This window comes from Rattus rattus, chromosome 9 (assembly GCF_011064425.1).
Source record: "Rattus rattus isolate New Zealand chromosome 9, Rrattus_CSIRO_v1, whole genome shotgun sequence".
NCBI classification, from domain to species: domain Eukaryota; kingdom Metazoa; phylum Chordata; class Mammalia; order Rodentia; family Muridae; genus Rattus; species Rattus rattus.
In genome coordinates this window covers 87,242,514-87,262,113 of record NC_046162.1, presented here as the reverse complement: position 1 = coordinate 87,262,113, position 19,600 = coordinate 87,242,514, and the positions used below count along the sequence as shown (strand labels likewise).

The following is a 19,600-nucleotide window of genomic DNA, read 5'->3' as shown; positions in this document are numbered from 1 at the left end:
GTGTGTGTGTGTGTGTGTGTGTGTGTGTGTAACCCCCCCCATCCGAAAGCTTGGGACCAACCAAAAGACCAAAGAGAAAAGGTTCTGGATGTGACTCCCTTCCCTCTCAGCTAATCACAGCCACACAGAGGGGACCATCGCCTCCCTTCACAGATGCTTACAAGGCTCAGTCCTAACTTCTTCTACATCCCAGTCAGGGTCAAATTTGGGGCCTCAGAACCACAGATTCTTAGACACAGAGGTATGATGGATGCCATTAACCAGCTCGCTGTCATCCTGAGCCATCTCTGTTCTCAGAACCAGAGGCAAATCTTCAAAGATTGTCCAAGTCCAAGGCTGCCGACCAGCCAGCTTTCGGGAACCTGTGCGGAGCTGCCCTGTCGCTGTCCAAGGTCCTGAGCACCGAACTGATAAGCTTCGCTTGCTGACAGCTCACCCCACTTTGTCCCCATCGCCTCCAGCAGAAACCATGTTTGGATTTGCACCTCTCTACTCTTCTGCAGTCTTGGGGGAAAGATCCCAAAAGCTGAGACGCACACATATTTAATAACTGACGGCTGTGGAAATGCTCAGAGGCCGAGGAGATGTTCTTGGTGGCAACGATAAGATGGGCTCTATCACCCCTGGTTCGATGCTGGCTTGCAATGAGAGATATGGGCTGCCCTTTTGCACAACTGATGGGGTCTTAGGACCTATTCCTGGCCGAGACACTGTGCTGAGTGAGAGACTGTACTTTCTCACACACACACACTGCTGCACTGCATGTGTTTTTGCTGTGCTCGTCCCGATTTGAGGCTCTTCAGACCCAAGATTCCTCCTCCGGTGGAAGTGGGGTTCCATCAAGCTGCATAGGCTCCCGGCTCTCTGAAGGTTGGATGCTGCTCTCCAATGAGATGCTGGTTTCTTTCTTTTTCTCTTCCTCCTTTTTACCTACTCCATTCACATCCCCTCCCATGCCACTTAATGTAGCTTTTAAGAGCCTGCTTCCAGGAGCTGTCCTGGCTGGACCAAGGAAGGGGTAGACCAGTGGCTTGGGAATCCTGGAAGGTCTCTTTTCGGGCCTGTGGTCTCTACGGGGCCGGATTCTGGGTCTCAGCTTCAGCTTGTAAATGGAAGGGACCTTCTGGGGTTTCCGGAGAGTTCTTTTGCCCTTGCCCAGACATACCTTGGCTTTATCAGAACTGAGATCTGAACATGAATGTGTGGGAGCTTTCAGGTTGGCAGATACAGGCAAGGTTGAGCAGGCCTGCCCTCTTGCAGGTGACATGGTCCTCACCGTGGTACCCTGGGCACTTGGGCATGCCTTTCTCCTTGTCCCCCTCTCTCTGGAACCTTGCTCCTCTTTGGGGCTTCCTGGGTTCACAATTGGCCTGGGGGGGCATTCGGATCCTACCTTCCAGGCTTTCAGATCCACTTTAAGGAGACGTGGAGGACCCTGAATCAGTTCCTGGATGACTTTATCGTAAGGACCCCTAGGCTCAGGCCACGTCCCACCCAGGCTGGGGACATAGACCCCACTTCGAGGGATGGCTTGAGACCTTGTACCCTGAGTGCAGGCAGCCCCCACCTCCAGCAGTTTCATGTTGGCCACAAGCTCCTCTTTAAGGTTATCATAGAGGGCTGGCTCTCTGGTCCTGCCCAGGGGCAGAGAGGTGTATCTCTCTTTCCATTCCCGTGTACCCAAGCTCCTGGGGTCTTCAGTCTCTGAAGAAATCTGTATGACTGTCTGGTGGTCCTTGCTTACGTCCACAGAATGATGCCCATGTGTAGAACTATCCAGATTCCCTGCAAGGGCCCTCGATGAGAGGGAACCTCTCTGCATGGAGCCTCCACCTTCAGTACCCAAAGAGCCTCTTCCTGGAGTTGGGGGTCGGGCAGGGGACAGCCGAATAGGGATCTTGGTGAGCCCTTTACCAGGGGATGAAGATTGAGCAGACATGGGTCCACTAATCTGTGGGGAGGCTCCCTGGTCGGGGAGCCAGATAGTGTGGGGACTGGCTAGGCTGGAGGAACGGGGTGGGGGAGATGGTCCTCTCGCTGGTGTCTTTTTACTGGTGGTCTCAGGGATTTGGAGCCTCTGGGGTATGGGGGCCTTGGTGTGTGCTCCTCGACTGTCTGCTTCCTTGGGAACCCAAGACGTGGGCGTCCTTCCTCTGGGCAGTTCACCTGGGCATCTATTCACTCCCCTTCCTGACAGGGTACTCTGTAGGTCTGGTCCCCTACAAGGAGATGAGAGTTGGGGACCAGGGGATGACATCCTCTGAGACGGAGTTGGTTTTTCTTGGGACCTGAAAAGAAGAAAAACAGGCTTGGAAAGGACTCAGGACAATCAGAGGCATTTCCCATGGGAACACTATAGGGGGCTTAAAGAACTAGTGTTCTTCCCTGGGACTGACCAAGAGCCCCTATGCAGGCATTCTAGCAGCCTGGGCACCCTTGCTCCCCATGCAACGTATAGAAAGGAACTTCAGACCTTTCAAGGGAAAATTCTAGGCCAGAAGACCGATAATCTTCCCATATTCAGGGCAGGTTTCAATCTTAGCCCTATCACAAAGTGGAAGAACACTGAGCATGGCCTCAGCCTCCTTCTCTACAAGATGGCTAAGTATTTGGACCAACTAGATGACCTTTAAGTCCCGGATGCTGTTTTGATTGCAAACACCTGAAGCCTTGTCTTGTTCTGCATCCCTGGGGTGTAGAGTCCAGGGCCTTGTGCATACGAGGGGAGCATTGTTCCTATGGGTTATGTGGTTTTTGTGATATGGCCTCCTGAAGTGGCCTTGGAAGGGCCCAAATTCACAATCCTCCTGCCTTGGCTGCCTGAATGCCAGGACTCTAGGCATTTGCTGTCATATCTGACTTATGTGACTTTTTTGTTGGGGTAAAATATTGTTCCCTTTATCTTGGGGAATGAACCACTGAGAATAGTCTTATGGGGGGGCACTTCCACATCCCTCTCTTGTACCTCAGGAATGGAGCCATCTCTCTAGGGGTTCTGGCCCTCGCTGGGGATTCACTACGGGGTCCAGAAGAAGAGGGAGTGGGAGGCCTCAGCTTTCGGCTGGAAGAGGTGTATGTCTTCCAGTCCACTGGAGGCAGTGGGCTCTGTGAGCGGCTGATGGTCATCAGAGGCTGGGGCTGTGAAGGCCCATCCTGCACCTTCACTTCATGCTGCACCGGTGGTCCTGGAGGCTTCAGGAAGCTGCCTGGTTTGTGGGCTACCACAATAGGCCCCAGAGAAAGAAGAAGAAAAAAAGAGTTCAAGTCCTGTTTATGAAACTCATTGTTCCACCCTGTCAAATTCTCCTTATTCCCCCGTGGAGGTACCAGAGCCTATTGTGGTAGTCCCAGTTTCTATAAAGGGACTCAGGGGACACAGTCTGGTCAGGGAGCCCAACATCAGGATTTACTGAAAGCTATGTGGCATTGCCGATCTGCAACTTTTATTTAAATTGTATGCTTATTCAGGGTGACTTGAGGTACTGATGCAGATTAGAGAAGGACTGAAAACCTCCTGAGACAGACTTCAGCCCCACTGTGTGGACCCAAGGCCAAATCTGAACTCTACTGACATGTACCTTGGCCAATGTTTCTGCGTGCCTTGCGCGCCACCTTGTGGCTACTCTTAGTATTGAGCCATGACTGCCCTTCGGTCCTCACCCACAGATCCCGGTACAGCGGAGCCCTGAAGATCAGGCCTATTTACCCTCCCACAAGTGGCCTCTCAACTAGGAGCTATGTCTAATCAGCCCCATAGGGAAAAACTTCTGGGGAACTCACAGAGGGATGTGCACCGGCAGGGGTCATGTTTATCCAGATAATGACCCAGCGTGTCCCAGCCACCCCCAACACGTACCATCACGTGGCTCCGGAGGATCTGAGGGGACAAAGGTGAGGTTGAGAGCTGAGTGGAGGGTTTCCCCTATTCCTGTATGCTCCCTTACACACGTGTGTGATTGGGAGACCGGTATCAGACATCACTTGTCAAGGGTGGGGGCCAAACTGCTAAACAGGAAGCAGCACAGCCACAACTGGACAAGGTATCACATAGGCATTTGGAATACTTGCCAGGTCCCAGGACACTCTTGTTGCCATACAGGGCTTTGCGCCCGCCTCTGCTTGCAATTGCTATGGATCTATTATGCCCGTGATCTGTGTCAAAGACAGTAGGAATCCTGCTCAACTCTGAAATGGCACAGGTCCTATAGACTTTCCAAACTTTAATTTCCACAGTTCAAAAATGGATCCACAATCCCTGGCCCATGTCCACATCACAAGACTATTTATTGCCACAGGGTCTCTGGTTGTTGTTGGCTCTGCTCCAAGGTGTGCTCTATGCCCCCAAGGAAGGGGCTTGCCCATGCTCAACTGCTGTCCACATTCCTAAGCATAGAGCATCTCCTGGAGATGAAGCCAGAGATGGGGAAGGGCTAGCGAGAAGCCTACCCCAGACCTTCAATGCTGCTAGAGGGGGGTACTTTGGGATCCACATGGCTAGGGCTGCACACGGAACACAAAAGCCCAGGTTCTTGGGTCCCTTACTCTGACCTATCCTGTGGAGTAGAAAAGTGAGGGTACCCCCTTATACTGTATTTCTGCCTGGGGGCACCCTGTAGACTCAGCTCTGATGGAGGTGCTAGAGGATGATGGTACCAGCTCTACTGAGGGGGGCATATGATAAGCTTGTCAACTTTGGCTGGATCTTCTGGAAATTTCCAAGATAAGGGAAAGCCTCTCGGCCCAGTGACTTGGGGTGCATGGTGGCTGACTTCCTGCCTTCACCCCCAGGCTTAGTCAAGGTTCTATGAAAATAAACCCCAATTCACTGACCCTGGATCTCCCCCCACCTAAGTCAGACTTACCCGGATGAAGATGAGAGTGTTGGAGTCCCCCACTCTGTACTTGCCATCAGATATCTTGACCATGGAGAATTGCACTGGGCATGTGCAGTGGCTCACGAGGCTCTGCACCTGTGGGCAGTGGGGGCAGAGGCTCAGGTCTCTTCTCTGCCTGAGTACCTAAGGCCACTCTCATACTGGGTCAAGCTAAGTACCACCAGGCTGGGGCTGAGGTCAGGGCTCGGGGCTGAGAGGCAGGTAGGAAGGGGAAGGCTTTTCAAAACACATGGGGAAGCCCCCTGCTGTCCACTTCCCCTGCTGATTGTGGCATATATTGAGCTGTGCTATCTGGCCATCGTAGAACAACCATCACAGGCCTTCAGGTAAGAAACCGTCCCGAAGGATTGCTTGGGCTCATGAGTTTGAGACCACCTTTGGCCACACAGCAAAGGGAGGGAAAGAGCAGAGCAAAGCAGAAGAGAAGAAATGGGGAGATAGAGGGAAGAAAAAAATGAAAAAAGGGGGGAATCCTCTGAGAGCCCCACTTCCCGCAGTGACGGGAATAGGGGTAGCCTCAGGGAGCTCCTCTATGGTGGGACCCCACTCTTTGTCCCATGGACTTTATGTTGGGCTACTTAAGTCTCACAGAAAATAGGCACTGTGTCTCCTTACACTAGATGCTGGTGAAGAGAAGTTCAGAAAGGTTAAATGATTTGCTCAAAGCCACATGGCGGGCGATAGCTGGTAGCGAGGACACCACGTTCTTGACACCCAGTCCTCAGGGTTAAATGAGAGGTGCAGTGCCAGGCTGGTGCAAAGGCGGCAATAGCTGATGTCACATGTGGTTAGGGGTGGGGCTCAGAGTGGAGGGGGCAGTGGAGACTGGGAAAGAGGGAGGCAGGGCACATGCTCGGCCTGAGGGCGTAGCCAGGCACCTCACCATCTGGTCCAGGTTGTGGAAGTGGCAGGGCCTGCGGGCAGGGGGTACGGGTGATGGCGGGTCCGGCGAGGGCAGGTCCAGGTCGCGCCGCAGCTCCTCCTCAATTTCCTCTTCCAGATACACCAGGGCGGGCGCTGCCACCCCAAAGCGCCAAGCGCGGCGACCCAGCTCCAGTAGACATAATACCACGCTCTTGACGTTCTTGCGTAGTACCAGGTCCTCTGTCTCGAACATCAGCACCTCTGGTGTGGGACAAAGGAGAGAAGGGGGAACGAGTGACTTAAGTCTCCCGCTGGAACCCATCCCAAGGCAGGGAGGGGTAGTGGACACAGGAGGATGGCTCCGGTCTCAGCATCTCAGGTGGAGGAAGCTCTTAGAAGGAGTCCACACGAGGCAGCCAGGCTAACTGCAGAAGCTGGTATTTGGAGCCTGGCTGGTCCCAGGGCAAAAGGAGAGCTCTTCCTATCTGGCGTTCTTGCGGTCCACTTAGCCAACAAGAAGATCCTAGCAGGAAGTAGTTTCTTCTCTTCTTCCCCGTCCTCCAGACACCCTAAATTCAGCTCTAGATAACCAGGCTAACTTGACTATAGACTTTGGCTACCTTACCCTAAAAGGCTCAGTCCAGGACTGCTCTCCTTAGCCCAAATCTCCTCCCTCTTGTTGCCCTTGCTGGAGCCCACTACTATGTCATCAGACTGACCACCTTCCCATTCCCATTCTGGGAGATATATATCTTTGAAGCACGCATCACCCTGGGATGTAATTTCTGAATTTACCTGTCTGCCTTCCTAGAGCATGCATTCCTGGGCATTTGGACCCTACTCTCCTCAGTTCTAGGTACCCATCATGCACTGGAAACAGAAGAGGCAATGCATATATCCTCGTGGATTTAATCGTTGGTGAATGTCTATTGGTAACCAGTGTGACTTACTAAGGATTTACTGTGAGATGGAGAAACTGATGCACTAAAAGAAAACCACTGCATGGAAAATCTAGAATACTTCAACTCCTGACCCCCTGGTCTAACTTAGCTTAAGTCTCCAAGTGATGCGTGCCCCTACAGCATAAAGGTCTGAGGTGATTGCATTACCTTGGATCCCCATCTCCTTGCGACACCACTGGATAAAGTTGGAGATGTTGTCCCTGGCCTGGAACGTACCCGGCTGAGCAGCCCCATTGCAGAAAACGCCAACCTGGGGCATGGGAATCTTTTGAGCTCTCTCAGGTGCCTCAGCCAGGAAGGCCAGAGCAGCCTCCGTGACGGTGTTGGCATGCCGGCACAACACCAGCCCAGTCTCCAGCACCCGCAGGAAGTTGGCTGCATCAATGTCCAGCCCGTACAGATCCCGAAGCCACTCAGCCAGGTCTTCCTTCATGGCCTCCAGGTACTGCTCACTGGACTTGAAGGGTCGGATGCTGCGCACAGGAGGTCCTGGGGTCCTGGGTCTCCTCCCGTGTCCCACATGCTGAGACATGATTGGGACTCAAGTATGGGAGCAAGTAGGAGCCTCCTGTCCCGCACTGTTGGCTCTTTACTTCTGCTGCCTGCTAGGTCAAGGTCCTGGCGCAGTTCTCCTTGATTCAATGGGTCCCCTTCAACTCTCTAAGATCCCAGCGTGTCTGACGCTGCCGCTGGCTTGCTGCGGGCTTCAGTCTCTGGGCGAGGCCCAGCCCCCACTGCCCACATTCCTCAGTCCCTGCCTGAACTTTGGTAGCTTGCAGCAGCAACCGACCTCACTCTCAGCTGCCTAGTCCATTCAGAGTTCAGAGCTTCGGGGACTGGTGGAAGTTGAGGGTAGTCCTCTCTTCCCAGGGCTGGACAGGTCATCTACCGCCACGGTCACCCGCCAGGGAGCCCAGGGAGCCGGGAAGACAAGCATGTCGGCCATGTCGGTCGCAGCCTGCTGCTCTGCTTTCCTTCCTCTCCTTGGAGACAGCAGCTGCTACAAACACTCCTTGTTAACCCTTCCTTCCGCAGCCAAGTGCCCGTTGGCCTGAGCACAGGGAGCCAGCCAGAGAAGATGGGACTGGGTCTCTGTCACAGTTGACTCCTGGGGGCTTTGGGGTAGTTGAGGGAGAAGTTCAGGGGCTGGGGCTTAAGGATGGGTGAGCACTGGAAATGAATGAGCAGAGACACAGAAATAGAGCCTTAAGATGGGAGCTTTGCCCTAAATCCCTTTGGAGGTGGCACGAAGGCCCTGGTCTCTCTGTGCCTTAGTTTGTCAACTGTTCAATGGGAAGGACATTGACTATCCTAGGGTGCTGTGTGTGTGTGTGTGTGTGTGTGTGTGTGTGTGTGTGTGTGTGTGTAAACACCAGAATACACAGACACAGCCTGGGTGAGCCCCAGCTCTCCCAAAGCTCTCCCAGAATCTCTGTCTGAATGCCATGATTCCCATCCGCTCTGGAGAATTTGTTCCATCCATGTGATTCTTCTAGAACAATCTCCTCCCATGGTCACAGCAATGCATGCATGCATTCATTCATTCATTCATTCATTCATTCATTCTCTCTCTCTCTTTCTCTCTCTCTTTCTCTCTCTCTCTTTCTCTCTCCGTCCCTCCCTCCCTCCCTCCTCTTCCCCCTTCTCTTTCTTCTCTGTTTTGTCCCTGTATGTATGTATGTATGTATGTATGTATGTATGTATGTAGTTAGTTTTTTGGGACAGTGTTTCTCTGTGTAGCCCTGGCTGCCCTGGAACTCACTCTGTAGACGGCCTCCAGCTCAGAGATCCAACCACCTCTGTCTCTAAAGTGATGAAATTAGAGACACACCCCACCATCCCCTGGCTAACAGAGTTCTTAAGCCTTTACCATGTACCAGACACCATCACGGAGCTTAGATACAGCAACAAACAAAAACGTCACTGCCTGAACTCATGAAGGCTACATGTATGTTACATATATGTTACTGGGAGATGGGTGGTAGATGAACAAAGAAGTCTGGTTCAGAGTTCAGGCACATCCCCGTAATCTCAGCAGCTGAGAAGCTGAGGCAGGAGGGTTGAGAGTTCGAGGCCAGCCTACATAGCAAACTCAAGTCCAGATTGGCATGCATGGTAAGACCCCGTCTCAAAAAAAAAAAATCAAAAGACAAAACAAGTAACAACAGAATAGATGTGTAGTCAATCAGGCAGTGATAAAACCAGGGGGGATACAGGAGAAGAGAGTGGTGGCTTTAGAAGAGGTAATGCCATTCATAAAGGAAAGCCTTGATGACAAGGTGTCACTTGAACTGAGACCTGAGAGAATGAGGACATGAGCCTGCATGAGGAAGAAAAGCCACCAGTGCCGAGGCTTGGAGGCAGGAGCATGCTTGGTATGTTCCGAGAATAGCAGTGCTAAAAAAAGAAAGAATAGCAACAGGAGGTGGCTGGAGAGATAGTTCCGCAGCACTTAAGAGGGATCGCTGCTTCCCGGGACCCATATAATAACTATCTGTAACGCCTGCCCCAGAGGATCTGATGCCCTCTTCTGTCCTCCATGGGCACCTGCACACCCATGGCGCACGGACGTGCACACACACACACACACACACACACACACACGTTTAAGAACAAAAGTGAGGAGGGATGGACAGTCTGCTCGGCAGTGAACAACACTGGCTGCTCTTGCAGAAGACTTGAGTTCAGGTCCCAGCATGCACATGGCTGCTCACAGATGGTTGGTAACTGCAGTTCCAGGGGATCAGGCACCCTCTTCTGGCCTCTGCTAGCACCAGGCTCGCACATGGTACACACACACATATGTGGGCAAACACTCATAGAGATGAAATGAAAATAAACAAATCTTTCTTAGAAGGATGAGCAGGAGAAGGGCTGGGGGGAGGTCCTAGAGGTTAAGAGCTCTCTGGCTCCTCTTCCAAAGGATCTGGGTTTGATTCCCAGCACCCACATGTAGCTCACAGCTGTCTGTAACTCTAGCTGCAGGGGATCCGACACCCTCGGCGGGCCTCTCTGGACAACAGGCCATGAATGGATATAGTAAACAGAGTATGGTATAGCAGCAAGCACATTAAATGAATAAAACCTGAAAAAAAAAGTAAAGAGGACAGACATGAGGCAAGAAGAAATGAGGCCCCAAGTCAGCCAGAGCCTGGCAGGGGGATGCCAAGATGCCTTTTCTCTGAGTGAAATGGTGAGTGTACTATGGAGTTGAGGGCAGGGACACGCCCTTACTTGGGCAGCTGTGTGGAGGGACTGCAGTGCCGCAGGAATAACTTTTGGAATACCAGCACCATCTAAGGAGGGCAGTGGCGGCTTAGACCAGGTGATGAGAGGGCGCCACATGCCATGTTGCCCCTGCAGAGTTCATAGAATTGATCTAAAACAGGGTGTCCAGCCTTGACACTCTGAGGCCCTGACTAGTCAGTTCTTTACTGTAGAGGACTGTCCTGAGCACTGTGGGACATTTGTCAGAAGGTCCTCTACCCACCAATATGCCCATAGCACATACCTCAGACTGTTACAACATCTTAGAACATCTCCACTATTGCCCTATGTCTTCTGAATGGCAAAAATCTTCCCTTTCTTCACCTTGGGAGCTTCTCATCTAGATGATCACGTGACCCAGCATCATCCACACAGAGCCCTGCCTGTGATTTTTTTTAAAAAAGCTTTTAAAATGTACTTTTATTTATTTAATGTCTGTCAATGTTTTGTCTGCATGCGTGTCTGTGTACCACGTGCATGCCTAGTGCTCTTGAGGCTGAAGAGGGCATGGATCCCCTTGAACTGGAGTTACAGAGTGTGCGAGTCACCATGCGGTTGCTGGGAATTGAACTCAGGTCCTCTGGAAGAGCAGCCAGTGCTCTTAACCGCTGAGCCATCTTCCCAGCGCCCTTCTCTGTGGCTTCTGAATTGGTGCTACAAGACACGCTTCTTCCAATTGGATGTTATGGTTTTAGGGATGCAGTTGTGAAGCCATATTCCCTGTATACATAGAGAGCTAAGAGAAGGACTGGCAAACAAATATAAAGATAAAGGGACAGAGGACCTTGGGGTACACAAGACCTTTGGGGACAGGGAACCTTAGGGTACTGGAGTTCTTATTTTTGTTGTCTAATGGCCAACGACTTGTCTCCTGCCCATCTGTCAGCCAGATAAAAAAACGAAAAGACCACCTAAAACAATGACTTGTTCCGAAGGAAGTATCACACACACACACACACACACACACACACACACACACACACACACCTCTCAAAGTAGGTAAAAGGATGGCTTTTCTGTCTGTGGTTCCCTCCAGTTACTACCACCACTTACAGAATCCATGCCGGCTTCCCAGGGCTCTGTCTTCCCCAGACGTGTGGAGGAGATGCAGAGAGTGTGTGGGCTCTGACAGCTTCCTTTAAGGATGTGACGTGTAAGGTATATACGTAACTTTTTTTCACATGAGCTGCGCCAAGGTTTAGGCATGGAGCTGCAAGGGAGGCTGAAACTAGCTGGTGGCCATGAGTCCTGTCAGTCAGTGTTCAGAGGTGGTTTTTTTTTTTTTTTTTTGGTTCTTTTTCGGAGCTGGGGATCGAACCCAGGGCCTTGTGCTTCCTAGGCAAGCGCTCTACCACTGAGCTAAATCCCCAACCTCAGAGGTGGTTCTTAACTAAAAGGAAGAAGGGGGAAGTGGAGACAGAGACAAATTATAGTCCCAACCATACAGTAGTCCCACAAACAAAATCTTTATAAGTCTTGGCTCTATGGTTTGTGTAAAGAGTCAGGCAGCACATCTTTTGGCTTTTGGTGCCATATACCATCTGTGTTACAGATCACCCTTTGTTTTTTACTTTAATTTTTATGACTCAATTAGCATGTAAGGCAACATTCATATACAATCAGACTGTGTGCACAAACAGGATCTAACCTGCCAACCCTTAAGTTATCTAAACTAAAATTTTAAAAATCTGTAGTCTATTTCAGTTAAATACAGCGTTTCCTCTATGTATGTGCACACTACAGCGTGCATGCGGAAGTCACAGGGCAACTTGCAGGGGTCAGTTCTATTTCTCCACCATGTGGGCCCAAGGGATCCAACTCAGGTCCCCAGGCTTGGTCAAAAGTTTTCTTACCCTCTAAGCCACGAGCCTTCTTGCTGACCCAACCTCAGGGGTTTAAACCTACACATGAAACGGCGGAGAACTTTAATAGAGATTTAGTTAAGTCTGGGAGGGAATTGGGTAGACTTGTGTTCTAAATGGAAGACTTAATGTTGTAAATAAAATGTGAGTTAGGTCTTAAGAAAGAAATGAGAAGGCCAGAAAGGTGGTTCAGTGGTTAAGGGCCCTTGCTGCTCTTGTAGAGGACCTAGGTTCAGTTCCTAGCACCCCCATATTGGCCTACAATCACCCATAATTCTAATGCTAGGGATCTAACGCCCTCTTCTGGCCTCCATGGGCACCAGGCATGCATATGGTACACATACGTTCATGTAGGTAAAACACTCACACATATAAGATAAAAATAGATAAAATTTTTTTTTTTAGATTTATTTTATTTTATTATATATAAGTACACTGTAGCTGTCTTCAGATACACCAGAAGAGGGCATCAGATCTTTTTACAGATGGTTGTGAGCATCCACCATGTGGTTGCTGGGAATTGAACTCATGACCTCTGGAAGAGCAGTCGGGTGCTCTTAACCGCTGAGCCATCTCTCCAGCCCTAAAATTTTTATTTAAAAAAGAAAGACATGAGAAATTCTGTGCTCATATTCTTCTTAGGTCAGAGAACATGTTGATGAACAGAAATTAAGGGGATTTAGACACAGAACCATCATCTGTGCCATCTGTGACAAAGGAAGGACACAGTCACCCTCTTGTCTTGTTAGTGTGAGTTGGTCTGCTGTCACTTACAGGCAAAATGACTTTGGAAACCGCAAGTCCACTAGCAGACAAAGTAGTGTTTATCCTGCCTACGCAGAGGTAACTGGGAAGAACCATGAGTTTTACAGCCTGGGTCAGAAGGCTACATGCTTTTCTGGTGCTTTCCCTGCCCAGAAGGCATCTGGTTCCGTCTTTGGGAGTTTGACGGGCCCCAGTCCCTTTTGGTTAGCCTGTGACCTTGGTTGGAATCCATTGGATTCATGGATCCAGTGGTACCCAGAAGCGGTGATGGATCCATTCTTAGGGCAGCTGCGGTGACATGTACACCTGAATTCCTGAATGCTTCACAATTGGTGTTCTGTGGTAGAAATTTAGCTATGGTGCCAGGCCCCAAAATCTCCTTCTTCCCAACAGATCGGTGGTTCTGTGAACTCCTCCATAACCAGAGAAACCTCTCCTACTTGCTTTAGCCAGACCTGTTTTCTGTTGCTTATGGCTAAGCCCCCTATTGATGTGCATCCTTCAAGCCCAGGAGACTGGTCTGTCCCTGACTCTCCTCCCTGATCTCCCCCTAGAAGCCACATGCTCTTCTCTCCAGCATCTGGAACGCACCTACTATCAGGGAGAGCTGGCAGGTGACTTTAGTGTAGCTCAGCCCCAGGAACAGAGACCTCTGGCTGTGTTGGAATCACAGGCCTGGCCTGTGGAACAGGGAGCGTGGGCTGTTTCCTAGGGCCACTAGTGTGGGAAGGATGGAGAGACGATGCCTCAGCTTTTGCTCAGTGGGTTCTTGAAGGCTTGGGAAAGGCAGGCCAGCTCCTGGGGACTGTGGAGGGAATGGGCAGTCTCCAGAATTCAGCATGGTCTGGTTCTGAGGAAATGCCTGCCCTGGGGAACAGAAGGATGGAGTCCAGGGGCTGACCAGCTAAGCGGGGGTTAGGCAAGAAAAGGGAGAAAAAAGAGAGTCTCTGGGACCCACACCAGCCTGTGGCTTCAGTGACAGAGTCCTCAGCACAAGCCAGAGAGTCTGATGATGCCCGTGGCCATGAATACTGTCACCAGGACATTGAACCAGTCCTGCATCCCCTACCTTTTGGTTTATTGGGTGAATAAGCGGTATGAAGTTGGGGCCATGGCTAATTAGTCATTTTAATCTTTGATCAGCCACATACACTTTAGCTGACCTATGTTCAACCTTCCAAAGCCCTGCTCCCTTTCTCTACACAAGCTAGGATTTTCCGGAGGGTCCTAACAGAGGCGTATATGAATATATGGCCCTAATGGATGATTTAAAGCTATCCGTATTGCCAATCCATCCTCCCTCCCTCCCTCTCCCTCCCCTCTCCCTCCTCCTCCTCCTCTCCTCCTCCCTCCTCCTCCTTCTCCTCCTCCTCCTCCTCCTCCTCCTCCTCCTCCTCCTCCTCCTCTTCTTCCTTCCTTCTTCTTCTTCTTCTTCTTCTTCTTCTTCTTCTTCTTCTTCTTCTTCTCTCTTCTTCTCTCTCTCTCTCTCTCTCTCTCTTCTCTCTCTCGGATCTCATTTATAGCCCAGGTTGGTCTCAAACTCACAATCACCCTATCTCGGATTTCCAAATACTGGGCTCACAGGCATTCATCTCCGTTTGGTATGAGGCTTCCCCTTGTTCCCTGGGCATGATGTGTGAACAGTAGAGCTCAGGCTTGCTAGTAAAGGCAACTCATTCTTTCCTGATACTGAACCCTTTGTATGGAAAACATTTCATTTCAAGTTTTCACACATTCTCATTGGGGGTCCCCTCTCCAGGGGGCTTCTGGGTAGCATGTAGTGTACCCAGAGGTAGTGTAGGAGGCGTTCTGCCTATATTCTGGTAAAATTGTGTATTCACGTGCTTTCACTGAAAGCTGGTTTTATTCCTGTGAGAACAAGTCCTGATGTGGTCTTAGGCTAGCATTATTTTTACGACACTCCAACTTTTTTAAAAAAAGATTTCTTTATCTTAGGTATACATGTTTTGCCTGCACGTATGTCCATGCACCATGTGTGTGTCTGGTGCCTGCAGAAGCCAGAAGGTGGTACCGGATCCTCTGGAACTGGAGTGGTAGATAGTTGTGAGCCACCATATTGGCACTGGGAACCAAACAGGGTCCTCTGCAAAAATGATAAGTGCTTTTAGCTGCTGAACCAGCTCTTTGGCCTCCGACACACATTGAAATTCCATAAACCCCCAAATCACCCTAAGAAAAGTAAAAGACAAAGCTGGTGGGTAGGTCGGGCCTGGGGAGGTAGTTGAGATGAACTGGGCCTTGGGAATTTGGGTCTCAGTTTCCTAAGTCCCCGGCTGGGTTTGTTGACTTAGGTGTGTCTGTCAAGGGATATTGGGACTTAGAGAATGACTCAAGGATACGACTCCTAAGTGTCATCCCTGGCAAATGGCCTAACTGAATAACTGTTCCTGTAAAATGATTGCTGCTGAAGGTCTGATAGGCTTTATATTTATGTGGTAGAGGTGGGATTTGAACTCAGTCTACCGGGGCCAACACTATTCCCCATTGGAATCCTCCTTGGGGTAAGGTAGGGGACATGTGGGTTTTGTCTGAGTCTGGAGATTCGAGAAAAGACATCGGTCCCTAAGTAGAGCCTTAGGCAGCTGAGATTCTAGAACCACCCCCCTGTGATTTAACAGATGCCCTAGAAACCATATGGAGTTCTATAGGCACTGGGCATCCCCCACATCCCAATTCCTGACCGGAGGGAACAGGCAGGACAAGCATTGGGAAGGATGGATAAACACGGTGAGTGGGGCTAGAAAGGGTGTGGACCAAGACAGAACCACTTGACCCATCTTGAGCAACTAGCCCATCACCATGGTGATGTTAGAAAAATCAAACCATTCCCCAGTTACCCATCCATGTTTCTACAAGCCCTTGACTTTCTCCTCCCAAATACTCTTGCCATCGTCCAACAGCTCTCTAATCTCTGCTTGTTCCTATTCAGACCTCTCTCTGTCTCCTCTGGCCTGGACGTTAAGGATCTTTTTCAGAGAGGGGTGGGCAGGGTGGGCAGGGTGGCACTCAGGAGGTAGAGGCAGGTGGATCTCTGTGAGTTTGAGGCCATCCTGGTCTACATAATGAATTACAGAACAGCCAGAGCTACAAATAAACAAACAATTACTTAAGAAAATCTCACTCCCTAAAACAAAAGCAAAATTAAAGTGAAGGGGGTTTAGACAGGACTCAGATTGTAGCCCAGGCTGGCCTGGAATCTATCACATAGCACAGGATGCTGTCCTGAGCTCTCAGCAATCCTCCTGCTATGTAGCCTTTGTGTGTGTGTGTGTGTGTGTGTGTGTGTGTGTGTGTGTGTGTGTGTGTGTGTTGAGATCATCAGCAGGAACCACCACCTATTTCTTTTGCAGTGATTCTTAGAGCCCCGCATCCCGTTGGAGGGAACACGCTACAATACAGTCTGCGCATGCCTCGCCATCAGAGCGTGCACGGCTTCCCATTACTGACAACCAGCCCTAACCTCTTTCCAACCCTATTCCCCATTCCACCACTTCCCAAAATGTCTCCCAGCACCTCTTTCCAGCTGTTAGGCCTGGCCTTCACTATGTAGACCAGGCTGGTCTCCATCTGGTCCCCTGACTCTCCTCTTGTGGCAAGGCCCGAAACTGGCAGTTTCAGATATTCTTGGTCACATTTAGAGAGCCCTCTGCAGCCCACCCCCTCACCCCCGTGAAAGGTGCCGGGATAAAGCGGCACCGTGAAAATCAAGCTGAACACATGGTGCCTAGTCATCAGTTGCTTTTCTCTCCTTACTGTGACAAATCCCTGACAGAAGCAGCCTAAAGAAGGAAATGGTTATTCTGGCTCAATGGTTGAGGGTACAATCTGTTGTGATAGCAAAATTCCGGTGGCAATGCGAGAGGTCAGACTGCATCTTCACTCGGGAGACAAGGCATCTTGCTTTCTCCTTTGTACTCAGCCCCAGACTCTAGCCCATGGGATGGTGTCATTCATATTCATGGTGGGTCTTCCCATGTCACTTAAACCAATCTATAAACTCCCTTACTAAAACTCTTAGGTGTTTTTTGATCCTGTCAACTTGCCAATATTAACCATCACAGTGCCACACACACACAAACACACACACACACACACACAAACACACACACACACACGAGCCTTCTTGCTTCTCTCTCTCTTTTTTTTTTTTTTCCGGAGTTGAGGACCGAACCCAGGGCCTTGCACTTGCTAGGCAAGTGCTCTACCACTGAGCTAAATCCCCAACCCCACACACGAGCCTTCTTGTCCATTACAATTATTCTGCTCAATTCTTAATTTGGGAAATGGATGGGTCTATGGAAATTGTCCTGGATCTTTCCAGGGCACACCCCAAGCCCTCCACCCCCGTGCTCCCTTCTTTGCACTATAAATCTAGCTGTCCCAGGACTGCCTGTGTGCTAGATGAGTATCTGTTGAGGGAATGATGGATACCTCTCAGAGAAGGCCTGCTTGTTTTCTGTGTCAGCTAAGGAACTTGCTTCAGGCCCTTATCTACTACTGGAAGTGTGAGTTGTGAACACAACGAAAGTGTTAATCAGCTAGAGGGGCGGCATGGCTGAAACCCACTTGTAATTGATCAAGTCTGAGACCTGTTTCTGGTTTAGTCAGCTATGCCTGCCCACCCCACCTCCAGTGACACTGGGCCTCCTGACACCAGGGAAAGTCACACTTAGAAACAAACAGACTCAGGCGGCGGAGGCAGGAGGATCTTTGTGAGTTCCAGGCCAGCCTGGTCTGTATAGTCAGTTTCCTCTTCAGCTAGAGCATGGTTAGATTGTATCAATAATAATAATAATAATAATAATAATAATAATAATAATAATAATAATAACAACAACAACAACAACAACATATCGTTTAAAAAAAGCCAACCCATAAACGACCACCTATTGAAATGACAATTGGTTTATTAATGTTGTGTAACCCTCCTCCTTCCGGGTTGGCAATATATGTTCGTTGATTGCTTGCCTAACGCCAGCAGGAAACTGTTTTACCCAGATAGTATCTAAAGTCAGTCTCACAGACACTCTTGAGGTAGATGCTACTTTTCCCGCTTCAGAGACGGAAAAATGGAACTTGATGGAAGCGAAGTGACTTGCTTGGAATCCTTAGCAAGGAAGCTCAAGAGGGTGGGAACTCGGCCACAGTCCGGGAGTCTGGGACTCCGATGCCCTTTAGCAGGTAGCAGCCCGGGGGCATCTCCCCCACGCAAGCAGCCAGGGTAACCGGCTGCACTGACCCGGTCCCCGTCTACAGGCGTGAAGACCCCTTTGTGGAGGAAGGAGGTGGAGGATCCTGAGGCCAGGGAGGAGGAACTGGAGGACGATTCTTCGTCGTCGTCCTCGTCGTCGTCGGTGGAGGAGAAGTCGGACCCTGAGAGCGCGATAACTGGAGAGCCGGAGGAGGACACCCGAGACGCGGATGAGCGCGAGGCCCGCTCCGTGTCCTACAGTCCGCTGCGCCAGGAGTCCAGCAGCCAGCAGGTGGCGCTGCTGCGACGCTCGGACAGCAGCTTCTGGGGCTGGCTCAGCCCGTTCGCTCTGCTAGGTAGCCTGGCGGCCCCCGCGGACAGGTGAGACAAAAAGGACTTGGGGCCGAGCCTTAGGGAGGAGGGCTGCCGGGCTCTGAGCACTCATGTCCCCGGCCCGCAGGAAGCGGGGTGCCCCGGAGGAACCGTGCGTGTTGGAGACGCGGCGGCGGCCACCGCGCCACGGAGGCTGTGCGCGCTGTGAGATCCTTTTCTGCAAGAAATGCAAGACCCTGCACAGCCACCCGGCCTACGTGGAGCACTGTATTTTTGAGCACCCTGATCTGGGTATGGCGGAGGCCGCCGGCAGCTCTGAGCTCATATACTCCCAGCCTCTGCGCCCGCAATGCTCCAAACTCTTCTATCTCTAATGAGTTCCACAGAACTGTCCCTTCAAGCGCCTCCTTCTGGTGAGAAGACCCACTGTCGGTTCACTGTTCCACCTGCTGTCTTGTGGAACTGTAGCGGAAACTAGGCACTCAGTCTCCCCAGACAGTACCCAGCACCCACGGCTTTCCTGACCCTCACGTCTTCAACACAGCCTTACCTGTGTCATTTTTAGGTTCTCTGGTCTCTCTCCAGGCATGGCCTGGAGAAAAATAGTCTTGGGGTTCCCTCAGCCCTCTTAATAAATTGCCTCTTTCCCTCTTAACTCGGCATTAAAGTCTCCAATCAGAGTCGCTTGAGGTGGAATGGAGTGATAAAGATGGACTCCTTTTTTCTCCCGCTGGGTACAGCTCAGACAGCAGTAGGCTAGCAGGGAGGTTCCTCCATGTTTTTCTTGGGACAGGGCAGTACAAAGCACTTGCATCCAAGGGCAGTCAAAGGCCATTCTGTCCACTGCACAGAGAAGAAAGGAGGGCACACGGCCAGCAATGCCTCTGGGGAACTGTGGGCTGCTCCCTTGCCCAATTCTCCTCTCCCTGAGAGCTGACTGTTGGTGGTCACTGTGTGTGTGTTTCTGTGCGCGCGTGCGCATGCGTGCGCGTGAACAGGCACTGGTAGGTGGAGAGGGAGGAGGGAGGGCTGGAGATCCAGATGCTAAAATTAATACTGAGACAGGCTAAGACAAAAGGGGAAGGCAGGGAGCTCCTTCCTTGTCCAGGAATCCCAGCTATTCTTGGCCAGACATGAGCTTCGGAATGCTGCTGCGTGTGTGGCCTGGAGAATGGGGCCATTTCAAGCAAACAGGCCTCACCCAACCTGCAGAGTGCCATGGCGGTCTGCTCACCGCCGAGGGCCCTCTTTCATCTTCCTGATGTCCATCTTGGAGGCAAATGGGGCGTTTTGAAGAGAGGTTCACCCTGTCTCTCCATGATGACCATACACAGCTGGCTGTCCCTGGGTTGTATGTAAGTGCATGGCCCTGTGTCTCCAGCACCCAGTAACCATGTGCTTCTATTGAGAAGGGTGGGCAAGTCTGTCCACGGGAGGTTA

General features: G+C 50.9%; 2 protein-coding genes across 2 annotated transcripts; one reads left to right on the top strand and one right to left on the bottom strand.

Annotated features, from left to right (window-relative positions):
• Positions 1-260: 260 nt before the first annotated feature.
• Gas2l2 (growth arrest specific 2 like 2) lies at positions 261-7,253 on the bottom strand. Its single transcript, XM_032913078.1, has 6 exons — positions 6,869-7,253; positions 5,779-6,020; positions 4,863-4,970; positions 3,781-3,877; positions 2,966-3,218; positions 261-2,288 (listed from the first exon to the last, which is right to left on the bottom strand). The coding sequence occupies exons 1-6, from the start codon at positions 7,251-7,253 to the stop codon at positions 800-802; spliced, it is 2,574 nt and encodes an 857-aa protein (XP_032768969.1). The 3' UTR covers positions 261-799.
• A 10,452-nt stretch (positions 7,254-17,705) lies between these two features.
• On the top strand, positions 17,706-18,815 carry C9H17orf50 (chromosome 9 C17orf50 homolog). Its single transcript, XM_032914226.1, has 3 exons — positions 17,706-17,817; positions 17,893-18,208; positions 18,288-18,815. The coding sequence occupies exons 1-3, from the start codon at positions 17,706-17,708 to the stop codon at positions 18,532-18,534; spliced, it is 675 nt and encodes a 224-aa protein (XP_032770117.1). The 3' UTR covers positions 18,535-18,815.
• Positions 18,816-19,600: the final 785 nt, after the last annotated feature.

Excerpts from the sequence above, each read along its gene's own strand:
- Gas2l2 (XM_032913078.1), bottom strand. The coding sequence starts at position 7,253 with ATGTCTCAGCATGTGGGACACGGGAGGAGACCCAGGACCCCAGGACCT. Across the intron at positions 3,878-4,862 it reads ACACTCTCATCTTCATCCGG|ATCCTCCGGAGCCACGTGAT; the intron begins GTAAGTCTGACT and ends TTGTCCCCTCAG. Across the intron at positions 2,289-2,965 it reads GAGATGGCTCCATTCCTGAG|GTCCCAAGAAAAACCAACTC; the intron begins GTACAAGAGAGG and ends TCTTCTTTTCAG.
- C9H17orf50 (XM_032914226.1), top strand. The coding sequence starts at position 17,706 with ATGGAACTTGATGGAAGCGAAGTGACTTGCTTGGAATCCTTAGCAAGG. Across the intron at positions 17,818-17,892 it reads ACTCCGATGCCCTTTAGCAG|GCGTGAAGACCCCTTTGTGG; the intron begins GTAGCAGCCCGG and ends CCCCGTCTACAG. Across the intron at positions 18,209-18,287 it reads CTGGCGGCCCCCGCGGACAG|GAAGCGGGGTGCCCCGGAGG; the intron begins GTGAGACAAAAA and ends CCCGGCCCGCAG.